Source organism: Lissotriton vulgaris, chromosome 5, assembly GCF_964263255.1.
Source record: "Lissotriton vulgaris chromosome 5, aLisVul1.2, whole genome shotgun sequence".
Lineage (NCBI taxonomy): Eukaryota > Metazoa > Chordata > Amphibia > Caudata > Salamandridae > Lissotriton > Lissotriton vulgaris.
In genome coordinates, this window is record NC_141693.1 from 824,858,181 (window position 1) to 824,878,818 (window position 20,638).

General features: G+C 46.8%; 1 protein-coding gene across 1 annotated transcript in view; it reads right to left on the reverse strand.

Annotated features, from left to right (window-relative positions):
• The window catches only part of LOC147711652 (polyunsaturated fatty acid 5-lipoxygenase-like), a 977,760-nt gene that overhangs the window by 909,531 nt on the left and 47,591 nt on the right, over positions 1–20,638 (reverse strand). The window contains exon 2 of the mRNA XM_086922317.1: positions 13,769–13,964. Within this exon, the coding sequence (XP_086778443.1) occupies positions 13,769–13,964 (196 nt within the window). The remainder of the gene's footprint in view (positions 1–13,768; positions 13,965–20,638) is intronic.

The following is a 20,638-nucleotide window of genomic DNA, read 5'->3' on the forward strand; positions in this document are numbered from 1 at the left end:
ATCTTTCAGGTCTCTATTGCTCTATGACCGAGTGGGCCTCTTGCTGAGCATTTATTTCACTTATAGCTACATTTGATCTATTGAACATAGCGCGTTAAACACTGTAGCGCCATTTCCACTAAAGTTTTTCAATACCGCCGTGTATTTACAAATTATTGCCATGACTACGAGCGGTGTGAGCGCGATTGGTCAAATCCCCTCAGGGCTCGACCAATCGAAGCACTCGTTACACTATCACCGCGTGACGAGGCTTGTTCGCGCATCACGTGATGGCCTCAGCCTATCATGAGCAACATGTAATAAACTGCAAGCAAACAGACCGCCGGCACCTCCCCAGATGGCACAGATGCTGCGTTGGAGTACCGACGGAGAGGTAGGGTCCCCGCTAACGTTTTCTTTTCTTTTATCTTATCCGGCAGTAGCGTGAAACTTTCTTGGGCACATACCCTCCGCTGCTGGTTTCGAGAGGCGGGGTTCCTATCACGCCATATTTCTATAGATCCTTTTGGGCACATCAGCTTAATGGGTTCAGGCAACAGACTGTGAGGAGCTGATATAATGACATCAATATCGCTCTTGGGCACACACTCTCCGCTGCCAGGTTCGAGAGGCGGGGTCCCTATCACGCCATATTCCTATAGATCCTTTTGGGCACATCAGCTTAATGGGTTCAGGCAGCAGGCTGTGAAGAGCTGATATAATGACACCAATATCGCTCTACTTACCATGCTAGCACATTAAAAGTGACGAGGTCACGAAATCCTCATACCTACTAACATCATATCATGATATTAAATGAAGCATTTTTTTAACATCTTTAACAGAAATTTTCGGCAATAACTATACCTTTGTTGTGTGTTAACACGTCTATGGTGGACGACTCAATGTTTTGAATTCATTCACCTCAACAGAGCGGTGCTTCACCTATGTCCTGAGCCGCAGCCAGGTGGGGTGAGGTCTCTACTTCTTACAAATCAGGTAAGATGTAGCACGTGAAATTTGAAAAGTTTTCAAGTTCTAAAAAGACTGGAAGGCATTAGTATATACAGTGCATTTGGCCTCAGTTTTATATATAGGCTTCACTAATGTTGATATTTACCCATGGTGATACAAACAAGGTTTTTTTGGGGGATAAGTTGTGCGTGATGTACTCATGCTATATATTTCTTTGACTTCTTTCAGTGAACAACTGAAATTGTGAGAAGATACGGAACAAGTACACCTAGGAGGTCCAGGTGACATATATATCAGTATCTAAGTTGTTCAAAAATTTTATAAAAAACACTTCTTTACACTTTGGGGTTTTTTAGTTTGCAGTAGCGTCATTTCAAGGTCCTGAAGAAAGCAAGGCCACTTGGCCATTATTTGCTGAAACATGTTGACCACGTTCCACGACTAGACAGTTTATACATTTTTCCCTGTCTTGGCTATTTTTAATATTGGCGTTTTTTTTTGCTTCCTAAACCAATTTTATTCACTTTATCTTTACCCTTTGATATCACACTGTTTTTTGCACTGCACTTTTCACCCCGTCAGTTACATCACTCATACATAATCTATCCAACTGAAAGCGACCCCGCCCTGCCTTTAGGAAGGTCAGCCCCTTCCTGATAGAGATTAGACCAGGTGCTGTGTTGGTCCTCGGAGCCCCAAATGATGAAGGGCGGTTCCGAGTGGTGACTGATGGGTGTTAGAGACCAGACACTGACCTGGTTCTTGTTATTTTCACTAAGAAGATCTGTTGTATGGCTAGTGGTAATAACTCACTACCGTTATCTCCAATAATCACTTGTAGAAATTTTGACCCTCTGATACCCTTTTTGTGATGAATATTTGATAGGGCATGTACTCAGAGCTGGTCACTGGTCACTAAGTTAGCCCTAGGGTCCCCCATAACTGTATGTGTTGTAGTCAGGTTGAAACTCAACCAGGACAGCCCTTTGGTCATTCCAAGCTTTCTGTAATTCTTGGCTAGCCTCAAGGTTTTTGGATGCCTTTTCCATGTACTCTGCCATCCTGGAGCGGAGACCAAGTACATAGTCCACTATGTCTTGCTTAGGCTTTTTGAGAGGTAACTCCCATCCTTCCTTCACCAGACACAGGGGTCCTCTTACAGGGTGCCCAAACAACAATTCAAAGGGGCTGAAGCCAACCCCCTTTTGAGGGACCTCTCTGTAAGCAAACCAAAGGCAGGGCAGTAGGATGTCCCATCTTCGCCTGAGCTTTTCAGGTAATCCTTTGATCATGCCCTTTAGGGTCTTGTTAAATCTCTCAACAAGCCCATTACATTGTGGATGATAAGGAGTGGTGAATTTGTAGTTAACACCACATTCCTTCCACATAGCTGTCAAATATCCTGACATGAAGTTGGCACCTCTGTCAGATATTACCTCCTTAGGAAACCCCACTCTGGAGAAAACTCCAAGTAAGGCCCTGGCCACAACAGGAGCTATTGTGGTCCTAAGTGGAATTGCCTCTGGGTACCTGGTGGCATGGTCCACCACCACCAGTATGAATCTGTGCCCAGATGCTGTAGGGGGATCCATTGGACCTACAATATCAATCCCCACTCTTTCAAAGGGAACCCCCACCACAGGTAGTGGTATTAGGGGGGCCTTTGTGGTTCCACCCACTTTACCACTGGCTTGGCAGGTTTCACAGGAGCGACAAAACTCCTTGGTGTCTTCAGACATGTGAGGCCAGTGAAAGTGAGGGACAAGCCTGTCCCAGGTCTTATTCTGGCCTAAGTGTCCTGCTAAAGGAATATCATGGGCTAAAGTGAGAAGGAAACCCCTAAATTGCAGAGGTATAACCAACCTCCTGGTTGCACCAGGCTTGGGGTCTCTACTCTCTGTGTAAAGGAGTCCTTCATCCCAATAAACTTTATGGGCACCTTGAGCATTCCCAGCAGCCTCAGCAGCAGCCTGCTGTCTGAGGGGTTCAAGAGAAGGACAGGTTAACTGAGCCTGCCCCAAGTCTGCCCTAGAAGGTCCCCCTGTCCCCAGAAACTCAACCTGATCAGGTTTAAGTTCTTCAGAGACAGTTCCTTCAGGGGTCTCAAGACCAGCTTCCCGTGAAGCTTGATCCTCACTTGCAGGCAGTTGGGAAGGCACATCCTTAACCCTCCTGTTCTTCTTCTTGGAAGGTGCTTGGTCCATTGTTCCAGGATCCAAGACCTGAGGTTCAGAGAGGCACTTTTTGGCCTGTGACCTGGTCACAGCAAGGACATGTGATGATATCCCTAACATCTCTGCATGAGTCCTGTACTCAACTTCTGACCATAGAGAGTTCTCCAGGTCATTGCCCAACAAACACTCTACTGGGAGATCAGCACTAACCACAACTCTTTTTAGGCCAGTTACCCCTCCCCAGGAAAAGTTAACAAGTGCCACACTATGGGTAGTAGTGACATTGCTGGCATTGGTCACCAGGTAATTATCACCTGGCATGTATTGTCCAGGGTCCACAAAGTTAGGTGTCACCATTGTGACACTGGCACATGTGTCCCTGTAAGCTTGAGCCACTTTGTTATTAATCAAAGGCGTCTGTCTGTATTTGCCCAGGTTACTGGGACTGGTGTCAGGGGTCAAATCTATGTCCCCTTCACAAATCAGAACAGCCTGTGTAAGGGTTCTGACTAGGTCAGAATCTCCTTCAGTTCCCAAGGTGATGCCCACTACCCCCTTGGTTTGTGGACCAGCACTGCTAGCTGTACTAGTGGGTGCAGTTGCCTTAGGGGCTGCAGGGCTGGGGGCTCCACCCTTTTTACACTCACTTGTCCAGTGAGAGGTGTTTTTACAAGTTTTACACCAGGGTTTCTTCCGACCTTTTTTCTTCTTCTTCTTGGAAGTTTGGGACCCACCCTCTGTATCATTTTGGGGCCCTGTTGAAGACTTCTGGTCTTTAGCTTTCTGCTCCCCACCCTTCTGGTCTGTTCTCTTCTGGTCACCACCCTGGTTCTGGTTCTGGTTCTTTTGCTTAACTCTGGTTCTTACCCATTTATCTGCCCTCTTTCCCAATTCTTGGGGAGAGGTAAAATCTGAGTCAACCAAATGTTGATGCAACTGCTGGTTCTGACAATTATTTAAAATTTGTTCTCTCATCAGCAAATTATACAATCCTTCATAGTCTGTAGCCTTGCTTCCCAGCAACCATCCCTCCAGAGCCTTAGTGGCACACTCAACAAATTCAGACCAGTCCTGAGTCTGTGTCTTCTGGGTATCTCTGAACATTAACCTGTACTGTTCAGTGGTTAAGCCTAACCCATCAATCAGAGCACTCTTCAGGACCAGGTAGTTTCTAGAATCCCCATCACTAACTGTGAGGAGTCTGTCTCGGCCTCTACCTTCAAAGGAGAGCCACAAGATTGCTGCCCACTGCTCCTGAGGGATCTGCTGTACTCTGCAGGCTCTCTCCATTGCAGTGATCCATTTATGGATATCATCCCCAGCTTTGTAGGGGGGCACAATCTTACTCAGGTTTCTGTTATCAAAAGACCTGTCTTTATCCTTGTGGATATTGCTGCCACCAGTGGGTTCTATTACCCCACCCTCTCTAGGCTGTCTTGCTCTAGCAAGTTTCTCTTGGGCCAGGACAACCTCTAACTCTTGTCTCTGGATCCTCAATTCAGCCTCTCTCATTTTGGCCTCATGTTCTCTTCTCTGAGGGCTAGTCATCTCCCTTCTGGAGTGACCATGAGAACCTCTAGAAGCATGGGAGTTGCTAGAGTCACCTGAGTGAGTCCTTCTCCTCCTAGGCTTCTGGTTAAGTCCACCTGGGGGTCTGAATGGGTTGTTACCAGATTCAGTCCCAAATAGGCTTAAGTTAGCCTGGTTCAGTCTACTGACCAGCACCTGACTATTTCTGTCATCATCTGACTCACTGCTCCCCCCTTCTGTCTCTTCTTCCTCTTCCTCTTCCTCCTCATCTACCTGAGGAGCTCCAGTGATGGGGGCTTCCTCACCTACCAGGATGATAGGGACAGGGGTGTCTACAGTGTCATCCTCTGAAGGATGGCCTCCATCAGCATTCCCAGTGGGGTCTGCCTTAGAGGGCTTTAGAGTCTCAGACTGGTCTAAGAGCTCTCTTAGGTGGTCTGTAGTAGGGGAAGGCCCTGTCTTCAGACCCCTTAAGACACAAAGCTGTCTTAGTTCCTTAAAGGAGAAAATAGCAAATTTGGATGGTGCCCTTGGAGGGTCACTCTCAACAGGGATGTTCCCAGTGGAACCCTCTGCTCCAGACATTGCTCTAGTGTGGGTGGATGTGTTGCAATCTACCTACACTGGTGTTTACCTACTAAACCTATCTAGTAGTTGTAGTCAGGGTGTGCTACTCCGTTTGCTCTACAAAAACTAAGTTCAGTAGAACTTAAGTATACTAGTCTTGTTTTATATGTACCTAGCAGGTACCTGTATGATCTTTCAAATGATAATCTCAAAGATTGTAATGGTAAAACAACAGCAAGCTCAGATCCCAATCCGCTGCTCACCAATGTGAGAAGTTGGCCTGGTATATAATGCTCACTAATTCTAGTGATCACTTTGTACCATGCCAAGCAACCCTTATGATGATTGGTTGTAATTCAACCTTGTAGACCAGTTATCCTAGTGGTAACGTGGACCAAGCAGTCTTAGGCTAAACTCTGAAAGGCATGTGAAGCCAGCTGTATTACCATACACAACCCCCTTGAATACCAAATGAAAGGACACCACACAGATATATATTGAAAATATATATTGATTTATTAACTATAAAATCCCCTGGACTCTTTATGAGCACAGAAGCACACGCGTTAAATCACAAGACAGTTTAAAATACACAAAAGTTGCACAATATGGATGAGCCCTAGGGGCCACCTAAACCATATACTAAGAAAGTAGTATAAGAGATACCAATTAGAACGGGAACAGGCCTAGGGCCTTGGGAATCGCTGGAGCTATTCGAGACTAGCAGTGACTAAGTCGGGAAAGGCCCGCGGGACTCGGGTGCAGTGTCTAAAGTGCACGCACTTTCCAATGTAAAGTCTACGGTGCGTAAAAAGTACAAAGTTAGATAGTTCGGAACCTTCCGAGTGACCTAGAACGCTGAAACTTAAGACACAGGCCCTTGAGATATGTACCAGTGTAGGAACACTGGTGGAGCTGAGTTACCTCACCCACAGGAAGCGGGTGCACAGGGTCGAAGTAGTGTCGGGTTTCGTCACGCTGGTCGATGGTGCTTGGAGCTGACGATGCTGCAGGCGGCTCGACCTGAAGAGTTCCGGTGGATCCAAGGGTGGAACTGAAGATGTGAAGACCTGAAAGCAGAGGGGACAATGTTGAAAGTCACTAGCCAGTGACTACCGTGGAACCAGATTGGAACCAGGCGATGTCGGGTGCAAACAGGCGTTGATGTGTAGCTTCTCTCTGCAGCCAGGTGGACACCGGGGGTCGAGGACGTCCAGGAGTCGGTCACGAGCTGTCCCACGCAGGCTTCTCGCTGTTGGCGGTGTCGGCGACCTGATCGGAGCAAACAGGCCTTGGCTAATGCAAGCCACGCAGGAATCAAAAGATGCTTAACACTCGGACCAGCAAGGTCAGAGCGAGTGCTCCTTTTCACAGGAGCTTGGGCAAATCTGGAGCAACCAGACCCGCTGTGTAGTTTGTCAGTTTCCACGCCAAGATGGCCGCTGACCACGTGGCTAGTGTCCGGGATGGCGCGTCGAGTGGCACAATGCAAAAGGGCCCCACGCAGATCGTGGAGATGCTGGAGGGCTCTTCTTCGGTGCAAGGGCTGCTCGGTGGTGGGGGTTCTCAGTCCCCAAAGCACAACGTCGAGGATGCCTCAGATGCTGCGCAGTCAGCTTTTCGAGTGTCTTCCAAGAGGTCCGGTCCCATGTCACTCGGTGCCTCCACGGGTCCCTTCTTTGCAGGGTCTGTGGATCGGGCTGTGAGAGGTCTGGGAGTCTGGTTCTTGTCGGGCTCTGGGCTCGGGCTCCGGCGGGAGGCGGCGGAAAAGCAGACATCGAGTTGCTGGTTGGTACCTGTATTCACAGGGTGGCCACTCCTAGGCCACAAGGGAGATTCTCTTCAGTCTTCTGAGCAGCAGAATGTCGAAGTCCAGTCTTCTTCTTTGTTTCAAGTTGATTCAGGATGATCTGCTGTGCAATGGCACTGCTCCCACTCTTATTCCCAATCTGAGGGGTGGATCACCTACTAGGTCCCTCCTCTGGGAGGAACCAGGAAGGGGGCGGTTACACCCCCTTTCCTTTGTCCAGCTCCTCGCCAGGCCTGGGTCTGGAAAGTCCCAGGACCGGTTTGGACTGGCTTATGCACGGGGACACCTTGTGTGCCCCGGGCATGTCTCAATCTATTCAGCCCTGTCCTACCCAATACACAAAACCCTGTCTGGGGTGGTGCTCGCACCTCCCAAGGCAGGAAACCCTTTGTCCAAGCCTCCCTCGCTGGAAGGACTCCCAGCAGCAGGAGGTCAGACTCGTGTCTGTGGTGGCAGCATCCATTTTGTGATGATGAGGCTCTGGTTAACTTTAACCGGGGTTAAGGCTACACACATGTCGTGTCCCTCTAGAAGGGTGGAATGCTATCCCCGTCGACAGAACTGTCGAGGGGATAGTTTTCCAATTCGTATGACACCTTACTCAACATGTTTTGATAAAGCCAAACCAAAGATAGCATTTAACCGCGAGGATTATAATGCACTTAAGAGTATATGGTATGGCAATATCCCGGAACACCTTAGGGAGTGGTTCCCGACAGCTGCAGACGGGCTCAGCTCATGCTAGAGCACCATCTCACATATTTCCAAGCACTATGCCTCCAGGATTGATGAGGCCTTCCATAGGAGTGGCTGGTAGGAACATATGTGTCCAGTTTAGGGTTAGATATAGGGATACTATATCTAAGTAAGAGGTGATTACACCAACTTACCCCAGCTGAGTGATCAGCCAGTTGTGTCAAATATGGAGGCCAGGCCAGGGGTGGCACAATACATGCTGCAGCCCCTGGTAGGCCTTGGAAACACCTATGCCCTGGGTACCTAGGGTACACTGTTACAGGGGCCAATAAGGTGAACCAGTTCCACTTCGTAATGCACCTAAAGTGCATTGGCAGTAATTTAGAGAGAGAACAGCAGGCTGTGGGTCTGATTAGCAGGCCCACAGCCACATTAAGTCATAAACCAGTGAAGCAAAAAGCAAAAATTTGGGGTGACCATAGGATAGCAGACCCTACTCTCCTACAGCTACTAGCTTCCTAAGCTCTTCCCGTGTGTCCTCTGAGTCACTAACTAGCAGTCGTCCCTCGCAGTCCGCCACCTGTCGCTCCAGAGAAGTCAGCCGTTGTCGAATGGAGCGGAGCACCCCCGAGTGTTTACTCATAACCTCACCCCTAATGTAAACTTTAAATGCTTCCCAAACCGTGGAGAAACTATCCACTGATCCAATATTATTGTCAAAAAATGTCTCTATCGCTGTGTGTAGTTCCTCTCTGAATTGTGTGTCTTGTAGTGAGTAAGGCGTGAATCTCCATGTGAATGGAGGGATCATCTTCTGTGGAGTTGTGAGTGTCATCAGAACTGGGGAGTGATCGGAGAGAGTTCTAGGGAGTACCTGGCAGTTGCGCACTAGGGGGGAAAGTCGGGAGGAGATTAGCCAATATCTCTATATGAGTGTGGATGTTATGAAAGGCAGAGTAGTGTGTGAAACCCCCTTGTCCCGGGTATAAGCTGCTCCACACATCTGTGAGGTCCTCACTAATTAATAACCCATCTAGTTCCCTGGCCGCTAGAGCTTGTCTTCTGTCTGGGCCGCTCGATCTATCCAGTTCTGTGCTTCTGGTCATATTAAAATCCCATCCCCAAACAACTGGAAGGCCTGTAAAGCCCTGCACCACTGCAGCCAAACGTCAGTAAAATTCCGGATTGTCAAAGTTAGTGCCATAAACATTAACCACCAGGATGTCCATCCCCTTGCCCTTGCAGCGTGATATGACGTACCTGCCTCCTGGGTCAGCACATAACATTCTCAGGGAATATTCCGATTTCGGATTCACCCAGGTAAGTACCCCTGTGCGTGTGTTGTAAAGCCCACTGCATTATTCTGGCCCTTTAGTCCCCTAGCTTGCAACCTTGGGCTGTTATCTGGCAGGTGCGTCTCTTGCAGCAATGCTAAATCTATGTGGTGTCTCTGCAAGTAATTCAAAACTTTTCGTAGTTTTCTAAAGTCATTCAGCCTTCGGACATTCCACGTCATAGCCCTAAGTGCCTCCTTTCAAGTTTCCTGCTCCGTGTCGTCAGGCCCCATTCGCATAAACCGATATCACTAACCATATTGGACCGCCATCTTCACTGGTAGCAAGGTGAACTGTGAGTCTATAACTTCTGGCATGTAGAAACAAAACCAACAAAACCCCCCCTCATTCCCGAGACCAACTCCCAGCCCCACCCACAGCAGACCTCCCCCAACTAGGTTGCGATACATCCAACTCCCATTCCAACCCAACCTACTCCCCTGTATGTCTTACCCCTTCAGTGCCATCACATGTGGGTGGAGGTTGCCCAAGTCCAACTGCCAATGACACAATACAAACTTAGTACTTGACACTCGCCTCGTACCTCCAGCCGGCAGCTACCTGTCCTTCAAGCACCACGGGGGAATCCCGACCATTGCAGCACCCATCCCACCAGTTTCGGCCGCGGAGCCAGCGAGCGGTGCGCTCTCTCAATTATAAATATGTTGGAGAACACCTCAGCCCCCAACAGGGTCGTTAGCAGTCTCTCTATGAATGGCTCCATTTTACCAATGTGGGTCGATTCAGGAAGTCCTACGACGCGCACATTACAGCGCCGAGAACGCGCCTCCAAGTCTTTGGTCTTATCTTGGAGTAGCTGCATCACCTTTCCCAGTTGTTTATGACCAGCGTCAATGGTGGTTTGCGCCTCCTCGACCTCAGTGATCCTTCTTTCCGACATGGCCAGGCGCTCCGCATGCTTGTCGAGACGTTCGCCCATTCTGTCCAGTCTGTACGTCATTGCGTCCATCTTGGCCCCCAGCGACGATATACCTTCCTGTAGACCCTTCTCCATGGATAACAATAGGCTTTTAATGTCCTGATCTTGTTCCTCTGGGGATGGGGGCGGCTGTTTAAATTTTTCAAAGACAGCGGAAGGGGGATAGAGAGGAAGACCAAGGGGGGGGCTTACAACTTGGGTTAGACAGTCTAATCACTATAGGGTGGAGGATTTGCACATCGATAGCAGGGACATTTTAATAATTAGGATACAGCAGGTAAATGTACCCGACCGATTGCTTGTTAATGTCTATGCTAGCGGCTTGGATGGGGGAAAGCTTCTCCCACTGTTGATCTGTTAGATATGTTTTTAACAGAACATAGAGGTGCTAACAATTTGATACTAGCTGGTGATTTTAATTGTACTTTTGAGCCCCTGGACCTCAACAATGTTAATCTCAATGTAGAGGAGGATGCCCGTGGTCTATTCCACCTTTGGATCTTCCTTCAATTAAAAAATGTAAAGGGGCTGCCTTGCAACTAAAGGTGTTTTGCATGGAACACGGGGTTAGGGCTGCCAACGGGAGAACAGCTTCCGACAAGCAGCAGGGCACGCATACCTACAACATCGGGTTGCGTAGTAGTCGTATTGATTTCATCTTGCTTAACAAGGAATTTTGGTCCACCTTAATAGATATGGTGGTCTGTGAACGTACCGAGAGCGACCACAACCTTCCAGTGCTTTCCTTGCATCCCATAGGTACTCCCCTTGGTGTTAGTCCGGCACCACGAATTGACCATGTGGAGGCATTATTAACTAATGATGCCACGAGAGTCAAATGGTCAAATGTGATTAAAAAAGAAGAGCACCCGGAGCAAATGAGCAATTTGGTGGTTAGTGCACTGGGCACACTTCAGACACGTGCCACTCAAGAAGACATTAATTCAAAAGTTGTACAGGTCCATGGGGACTGTTTAACCAGCTCAAAGGTTTTTTACTACTAAAATCAAAAACCCTTGAAACACTCTGGATTTAAGGCGGCCTCCTGGTATGATCAATCGTGCAGAGTGGCCTATAGAACCCTAGCTAGGGCGATCAGGTCAAAGAATATGGATGACATACGAAGGGCAAGGGCAGAATACAAGTTGGCCCATTATCGAGCTAAAAGGGACTGGGACGAACAGCATTGGGACGAGCTGCTCAAGGCAAGCTCGGAATGAAGCATGACTACCTTCTGGAATATGGTGAAATGGGGCAGTGGTGCACCTAGTAGGGTACCAGTGAATCATGTAGCTCCAGACCAGTGGATATCGCACTTTAAAGCCCAGTTTGCGCTCTCTGAGGAGGCTAAAGAAACACTTGATTTGCCACCTCCCACTTCCACCTTGTATTTTACCAAGGAAGAGGTGGAAACTTCTTTACTCTCAGTCCCAAGAGGCAGGGCACCAGGGCGGGATTGCATCCCCACGGATCTGTTCCTCCAAAATATACCCAACTGGGCATCCTATAGTCAGCTCCTTGTGAATGCAATAGCAAGTGGAGCACCTATGCCCGGTACATGGTCAGGAGCAGAAATTCTCCCTAACTATAAGAAAGAGGATCGCTCTCAACCAGGCAATGATAGGCCAATAAGCCTCATTGATTGCATGCAAAAAGTCTCTGCTAGGTTAGTTCTGAGCCGAATCCAGGCCTGGATTGAGGAACACGACATCCTGTCTCCACTCCAGGTGGGTTTCCGCTCTAGGACCAACACCATTGATCAGGTGTTCAGGTTCATTTTGTTTTCTTGGCGTACGGTAGTGTTGGGGGGGGGGGTATCATTTATGCAGCTTTTGTCGACCTTAAGTTGGATTTTGATCTTGTACCTCGTTTTAAAATGTGGAGAACCTTTTTGAAATTAGGCATGCCATTAGAAATTCTGGCTTTCCTGGTTACGTTGCATGATGCCAACTATGCGCAGGGGAGCCAAAGGTTTCTTGTAGAGAAGGGGGTTCGACAGGGGTGCATTTTAGCACTAACTCAATCCTCTTTATATGTTAACAGGGCGGTAGAGTATTTTCAGAATTACCCCATGGGCGCACCTACTCTAGCAGGGAAGAAGATCCTGTTGCTTATGTTTGCAGATAACACTCTTATACTCTCCAAGACACGAAAGGGCCTGTAGTGTGCCCTTGAGAGATTTGAGGAGTTTTGTCAGGACCATGATCTCCTAGTGAATGTAGATAAAACTAAATTCATGGTCCTACACAAACACAGGAATATTAAGGGGTAGAGTCGAAATGAAGGAAGGTATTCTGGAGCAGACACAGAATGATACTTATTTGGGGGTAACTATTGGCAGTAAAATTAGTTGGAAGCCACAGATAGATCTGCTCTGTCAAGCACGCTCAACTCTCAGGTGCCTTGTTAAAGTAGCAGCGATCTTCTTACACCAAACTAATTGCTCCTGCACTAAAAATATATTCCTCAAAAATTAGTGCTTCGATTTTGTATGGAGCCAAACTGTGGGGTTTTGCCAACTTAGACCCCTAGTAAAAGCTCAAAACAAATGTCTGAGGTCATTAATTGGCCTTCTACAGTCCACCCCATTATTACCCTTATTCTTAGATATAGGTTGCTACTCAATTGAGGATGCGGCACACTTTAGGCCTGTGGCATACTGGAGAAGGCTCTGGGTCACCCCTGAGCTTTCCCACTATGCTCAGGCACTTCTGGAAGTTAGGGAGGCCCAGGGTATGAGCAAAATTCTGTGGCTGAGGCGAGTAAAAGTCACTCTTTACGAGATGGGGATGAGTAAATTATGGGCAAACTCCGTTGACCGTCCCTTTCCAGCAAAGAGCGATTTCAAAGCAGCATATTGGAGCTCGCTAGTCATGAAGCGGTTTGCTGCTTTAACTAGTCCCTCATTATCCAGAGACTTCCTTGAGATAAAGCATGAAGTGGATATGAGGAGTATTGGGATCTTATCACCAATGCCAAAGATAAGAAACTCTACTACCTGTTTAGGGCGGGTTCTCTTTCCACCAATGTATTTACTACTAAGTAGTACTACTGAGTACTTACCAATCTTATAGAATACCCCAGTATTTGAGGCATTTTTGAGACATTCCCCTAACCTTCATTAATTATTTCATTATGGCTGCTGCTAGCATGAACCAACATACACAATTCCTCAGTGAGGTAGGGGAACCTAATTTACTTTGAGAGAGATGGATAAAAATGATTGACAATTTCCATTATTGCAATAGGGGGGAAAAAACTCAGTTCATTACGCAAACATCATATTTTACTGCGTAGTGTTGTCATTCAGGGTAAAAAGGTTTTGAAGACCTACCAGAACCTATTGTTACAGTAGAAGAGTGGAACTGCAATTAGATGCACATCAAAAAACATTGAAAAAGTTAGAAGACTACTTAGCAGAAAAATCAATGTTGACTTAGAACAATCGAACAGGATAATAGACAAATTGCATGAGCATTAAATTTCGTATCTCAAAAAGAAAAATTCTCCCTTCCAATGGGTCTGCCCTGATTCACATACGGCAGTCTGACAACCCGAAGTCCTGTTCTGTGCTTCACAAACTCATATAAACAAATAGATATGTAAATAAATGTTTTCATACATAAAGTGTATTCGTTACTACAAAATATGTAACGGAATAGCCATGAACACCATAAGAGAATATTTACACAGTTGCATCGGTAAGTCTTGTGTAAGTAAGTTAAATGGCATCTTTTCGAGTGAGATAATGGATTACACTGACCTCTTCCATCTCTGAGAACGACTTCCTTACTGTTGGTAATCCATCTGTAGCAAGGAAAGTGGTATTCATAGGAGTGTGCTTTCACGGATATATATTTACAGTACCAGTCATTTTCAAGCCATCTGGCCGACTTCTCAAGTTTCAACAGCTGAATCTCTCCAAGGTCGCCGGATGTAGTTATTTTATACGAGTCCACCTGTGAATACATACTTTGCTTTATAACTGCAATGCCACCCAAACAAAAACCTTAACATGAACAAAAGTGAGACCGCTTGTTCTACCAAACTGATAGTTAATTGCAAAAAAACGGTAAAGAGAATGACTGCGTGAGGACATATTAAAGCATATATGTAGCGAGAGGGCTAGAGGATACATAATAGGTTCCAATTTCGGAATACCATCATAATAGTAATTTCAGAGTACCATGAATTGATTGAGGAGGCACAAAAATAAATCACAAGTGTTTGACCTGGCATCTGTGGCGTGGTTCGCCTTGACTTTTTCCCCTCCGACCTTCTGTTTTGCTAGCTTTAGCAGAGTAGAGTAGAAAAAGCTTTATTCGAGTTATACACTCATAAAAGCACACACATGTAAATACATACATTTCTAAAAAACTTCAAACATTCTATAACAATAAATTTATAATTAAGAATACATAATACATAGCATAAAAATTGTTATCAATTAGAATTAAAATAGCGTTTTCATGATATGCGGAAACTAAATGCATGTTACAATATAGAAACCTCCGCGTTACGGACCATTCCCGAGTTTATACAATAAAAACTCATACCATACATATTAGCCGCATTTTAAAGTTAAAATTCATATATATCTCCCAGTTGTTGTCTGCAAGGATAAATCATAAATAGGAAAATGTAAAATTCAGAACACATTAGAGGATAGAGCCCTCCTCCTTATGGACCAAGCCCACCCCAGATATTTAGCAGTTCCAACTACGATTGACATTTCAGTGGAGGAACAAATAATTCTCAACCCCTCAACACCACTTTGGACACCGAGGTTCCTACAAACTGGAGCCAACCAAGATTTTCTTGGATTTACATAAGCATCGCATAAAAAAAGAAAGTGTGCGATGCTTTCATTAGGGGCCCCACATGACGGACAACACGAGCCACTATTAGTTCTCCATCTGGACGTCATACAACTCAAGGGGAGAGAACCTGCCCTTAACTGGAAAAATAATTTCCTGTCTAATGGAACAGTTATGCTGTCCCAATACTTTTCTAGGGAAGGTCTTTGTTTAATTTCCATGAATCTACCCCCCATGGATTCCGAGGTTACGCTCCTCCAAAGTTTCTGATCGATGTGGTTCCAATATAGTTCTTTAATACTGGATTTACTAGGGAATACTTCCCCAAGGGGGTTTTCCCATAATTTGGAGAGCCCAAGCTCAGCAGGGATATCCCTTAGCATTTTTAACCATGTGATTTTGCGAAAAACATCTAATTTGGCTAATGCTAAGAACCCCTCAGCATAGTGTCTTATTTCCACGATTGTCCATAGCCGTCTCCAATAGAGGATAGGCCTCAGTCGGGCACGGTCACTAAGCGATCTTCTACCTAGATCCAAACCAAGCGGTATCAGTGGGGTACTTTAGGGGAGGCTAGTTATCCCTCTCACAAACCTGTTCTCAGATCTTTAGCATTCTGGGCACTTTCCCACAGCTGACCAGTGGTAAAGTGCAGGTGCTAATTTTCTTAAAACATTGTAACATTGGCTTATCCACAATTGGCATATTTAATTTACTTAAAATTCCCTAGTAAAGTGCACTCCATGTGCACAAGGCTTGTACATTAAATGCTAATAGTGGGCCTGTGGCACTGATTGCTTTTTAATACACATACTTTACCCCTAAGGTAGACCCTACACAGATCCAAGGGCAGGGTGCAGTGTATTAAAAAAATGGAAATGCACTTTAAGTTTTACATGTCTAGGTAGTGAAAAACTCTTACATATGTTTTTCACTACTGCAAGGCCTATCTTGCCCATAGGTTAGAATTGGGATTACCTTTTTCCATTTTATAAGTGTAATTTCCATTTGGGACAAGATAGACATCTTGAGTCTGGTGGCTCTGGACTCATAATTTAACATCACAACTTAAGGTGGTTGGATTTTAATGGTAAGTCTGAAATGCCACTTTTAGAAAGTTGGCATTTTCTTACTTTAACCATTCTGTGCCTCTGCCTGTCTCTGATACACATCTGGGTTGGGTGACATCTCGGCTTTGTGCATTCCTTCTGAGAGCTGAGGTGTACCATTCAGATCCTGATGGCCCATAACCAGGCTGATGGGCCTTCCTGACCTAGATGGGAGGGAAGAGCTCACACTTGCACCTGAAAAGGGCTATGCCTGACCCCACACAAAGAGGTGGACCCCCCCCTGTAGTGAGCCTGGAGCCAGGGCAGGAAGGGCAAGACCTATCTTCCCCACTTCAATGGCATAGCTGGGTACAGGTACTGGTCCCCTGACACCACCAACTCAGCACACTCTGAACCTGAAAACACTCTGTCAGGAATAAGGACTGCTGTGCTGCTGAAAGGACTGACACTCTGCTGTGCCTGCCCTGTTGGTGCTTGCCTGGTGGTAAGAAGGACTCGACCTGAATCTCTACATTCCCAGCACAAAGTGACTTGCATGGCTTGCTGGTGTGCCTCCTGTTTCGAAGTCTCAGGAACATCAAAGACTTCCTTCAACCATTCGACAGCATTTGGACTCGGTCAACTGTGAGCCCTGCATTGCCAAGTTGTGTCAATCTAGTCCTGGGCCTTTGGAAGTGTTTTTTTGGCTGTTTTCCTGCAAAATCTATGCATCGCCTGCTTTGTGCCAGGCAAAACCGACACATTCGCCTTTGATGCCGAAGCATCGCCACTTCGAGGACTCCACAGCATTGACAGTGCTGCTCAACGACGACCCATACCTTTAATTGCCTGGGGCTCGACTATGACACAGAACCTGACTGCACAACTTGGAACCAACGCATCGTCTACAATCCTTTGAATCTACGACGACGCATCGCCTCATCCCCTCCTCGTCGCTGCTCCTTGACGTCAGTGCTTTTGTTTCAGGAAGGTACTATTTCAGCTGGGGCTGCATGGTGTCTGTATGCGACCCGAGCTCCACTGCAGTTGGCTTGACTTTTCAGAATTCATCCGGTCTAGCTTGACCAGCTAGCCCCGGTTGGTGAGTTATGACTCAATGCACTATAAAGCAAAATATTCTTTAAAAAATCATTCATAACTCTGGTTCTACTTATTGTTTTTTTGTCGATTTGGGCGTTTTGTTCATTAAATTAAGCTCTGTTTTTTAAACCTGGTGTGAATTATTTTTGTGTGGTGTTTTTCATAGTGTAACTGTGTTGTGTTGCACAAATACAATTAAGTTAAGCCTGCTTGCTCTATGCAAAGCTACCGGAGGATGAGCACAGCTTAATTTAGGGGAGTGTATCTAACTTACCCTGACTAGAGTGGTGGTCCCCTACATGCACAGGGTGCATTTCTCTGCCAACTAGAAACCCCAGGGCAGATTTACAAGCCCCTTGCGCCACTTTTGCGTCACTTTTCCCATGTTATAAGTGATGCAAAACTGGTGCAAGGGGCTTGTAAATCTGCCCCCATTTCTAATTCTGAAGTTCAGCGGTGAGGATAGGACTTGTGTTTGTGCAGTGCCTTACAGTTTTAGTGTACACTACCATCCACATATAAGACCAATTTGAATCAATTGTCTCTGATCCAAATTGCCATTTTTCATCTACTCTCTTTGATTTGCTTATTTTTAATTTTCAATTCTCCCTGACTGCCATTTTTGCTTTTTCCTAAAATCAAGTCTCTGATTGGAGGTCCCGTAACTGCACCTGCTAGCATGGAATTTGAGTTGGCCAAGCTGGAGAAATACACTCTGGCCCAGCTCAAGGATTTTTACAAGGCGTTTGAGATTTCTACCAAAGGCTTCATCATGAAAGTGGAGCGGCAAAAGGTGCTGAGGGCCTGCATAGAAGCAAGGCATGAAGCACATGAGACCACCAGGGAGGAAGAGGATGAGGAGATAGAGGATGATAGGGAACTAGACAAGAATTCAGTGGAGAATCTGGGACTGCCTGTGGGGCAGGGAGACAGCAACCTGCAAGGAGAGATGGTTCCCCTGAGAGCAGGGAGTAGCATTCATACAAAGGCCTGTCCTCAGAGGAGCTGGAGCACAGGAGGGAGGAGAGAAAGTTCAGATAGGAGCTGGTCAAGCTCAAATGTGAGGAAAAACAAAAGAGAGGTCATGGAGGAGGAGGTGAAGAAAAAGAGACTGGCCATGGAGGAAGAAAAGTAAACAAAGTTGGCCATGGAGGTGAAAAGAATGGCAAAAGAAGAGTGCAAAATGATGCTGGCTCAAGAACTGAGCTTGAGGGAGCTGGACATCAAATCTAGGAGGGCAGAGTCCAGTCACAATGGTGGCAGCATTTCTTCAGTGTCTTCTGACAGGCAGGTCCACACTCCCAAGGATTTGGTGTCTGATTTAGTGGTGGTAGACGACATAGACAAATGATTTGAGGCCTAATTGATTGCTCTGCAGATGTGCAAGGTCCTTCAGGATGATTGCGAATCTAGTCTGTGGAGGCACATTCCTAGTTTGGGGGGATACCCTACTGGCCCTAGAGGGGGTAACAGGATGTGATATCCTCTCATGAAGGAGGCCCTAATCCAGAAGTTGCGGCTGACACTGAAAAATACAGACAGAAATACATAAATAGTCAGATGCTTTTCCAACAGACCTGAGTGGATGGTGTAGATTACTTCTGCAAGGCCCTGGATGGTTGGATGAAGGGCAGTGGGGCAAAAGATCACCAGGAGTTGTACAAGTTGAATATACAAGAGTACCTGTTCAGTCTTTATTTTCCAGATCTGCGCCAACACCTCGTTGATAGAAGGATCTCTGATCCCAGGGAGCTTGCTATGGATGCAGACCACTGGGCCAGCACCATAAGAAGGTATCTGGGGGAATCATTACAAGGTAGGCAGAGTCCTTACCAGAAGAGGGAGGGGGGGACACAAATAAAAAGAGGGAGTTCTCCAAAGGGTCACGAACTAGTTTTGTGGGTCAGGGCTCCAATCCCCCTACTAATAACAAATAGTTCACTGACAGTACATCTATAGGAATGATACATCTGTAGGAATGAGATCCCGGGAGTGCTTTAAATGTCAGCAGGAAGGGCACTTCAAGGAGGATCTCAAGCATCCCTAGCAGGCACAGCCCCCACTGGTGGGCAGTCACTGGGGGTTGACTAATGGAACACTTGTGGAGGAGATGGTCCCAGATAGTCCGGGGGAAGTAGCACAGTGACCATAGTGTCCCGGGGTGATGGAGAGATGGTACAGAGGACCCACATGCCTGACAATACTAAAAAGTACAGTCAGTGTGTCTCCAACAATGGACAGAGGGTGGAGGCTCTGACAGACAGAGGAGCCAGTATGATGACCATCAAGTGTCATCTGGTGTCTTCAGAGCAGGTAGTTCCTCATGTGTTTCACCAGGTGGTTGCAGCTGACAACCATGAGAGTCACTACCCCGTGACTCTGGTTCCTTTTGACTGTGGCAGTGGGGGGGGGGGGTCTCAGGTCTGCTGAAGGTATCTGTGAGTTCGTCCATGCCTGTGCATTGTCTGCTGGGTAATGACATGGAGTATACCGCCTGGATGGAGGTGGAGCTCAGGTCCAACATGGAGATGTTGGGGTTGCCTGAAAGGGTATGCCTGACCACATGGTCCATGGCAGCCCATCAGTATAGTCAAGAGGACCCGGAGCCTGAAAGAATGGCCCAGGCACCTTCCAAAAAGAGAAAGTGCATAGGGCGCTGGAAACCTGCTCCTGAAATCCCACGGCCCGTGAGGACTGAACCTGATGGGGATGCCCAGGTGCCCACAAGAGAGGAAGTGACCGAACTGGGGAACCTGCCTGAGCTGACCAATTGGCAGCAGGAACGGGGTCCCACCAGGGAGGATTTCTGCAGGTTGCAGAAGGAATTGCCCTTCTATGAAAGTCTGTGACAGCAGGCTGAGACCCAGGCAAATGTGGTGACACCTCTGGAAAGCATCTGAAATACTAGGAGAATGGTCTCCTGTATAGTGAGCCTACGGTTCTTGAGCCTGGTGCAATACATGTGTTGGTGGTCCTTCAGTACTACAGGACTTTACTATCAGGTCTGGCTCATTATGTACAACTTATTTATAAAGCTACAAGTGGTGCCCAACGGAACCACTTGTAGCTTTATAACTAGTAACCCAGGATCTGAGGGATGCAGGTTGACCCTACATATCTTAATGGCATTATGTGCAACTGGAAGGTCATTTGGGGCAAGATAAGAACTTTGACAAGTTTGTCACCCACTTTTATTGGCCTCAAATGAGGAAGGGCTTAGATTCATACTGTAGGTCCTGTCCTACCTGCCAGGCGAGTGGCAAAACAGAAGGAAAGTGCACATCTCCCCTACAACCTTTTCCTGTCGTTAGCACCCTTTTTGAGAGGGTGGGCAGCCACATAATTCGCCCTCTGGACCCGAAGACAGCCATGGGCAACAGATTCATTCTGGTTTTGGTGGACCATACCATCCGCTAACCGGATGCTATCCCCCTAAGGACAGTGACTGTGCCCGTCATGACCAGGGCAATAATGGGGCTCTTTACCCATATGGTTTTCTCCAAGGAGGTGGTATTTGACCAGGGTACCAACTTCATGCCTTACTACATGTAGGAACAGTGTGGGGTGATTTACAAGTTCACCACTTCTTTCCACCCCCAAACCAATGGGCTGGTTGAGAGGTTCAACTGTACACTGAAAGGCATAATTATGGATCCGTTAGACACC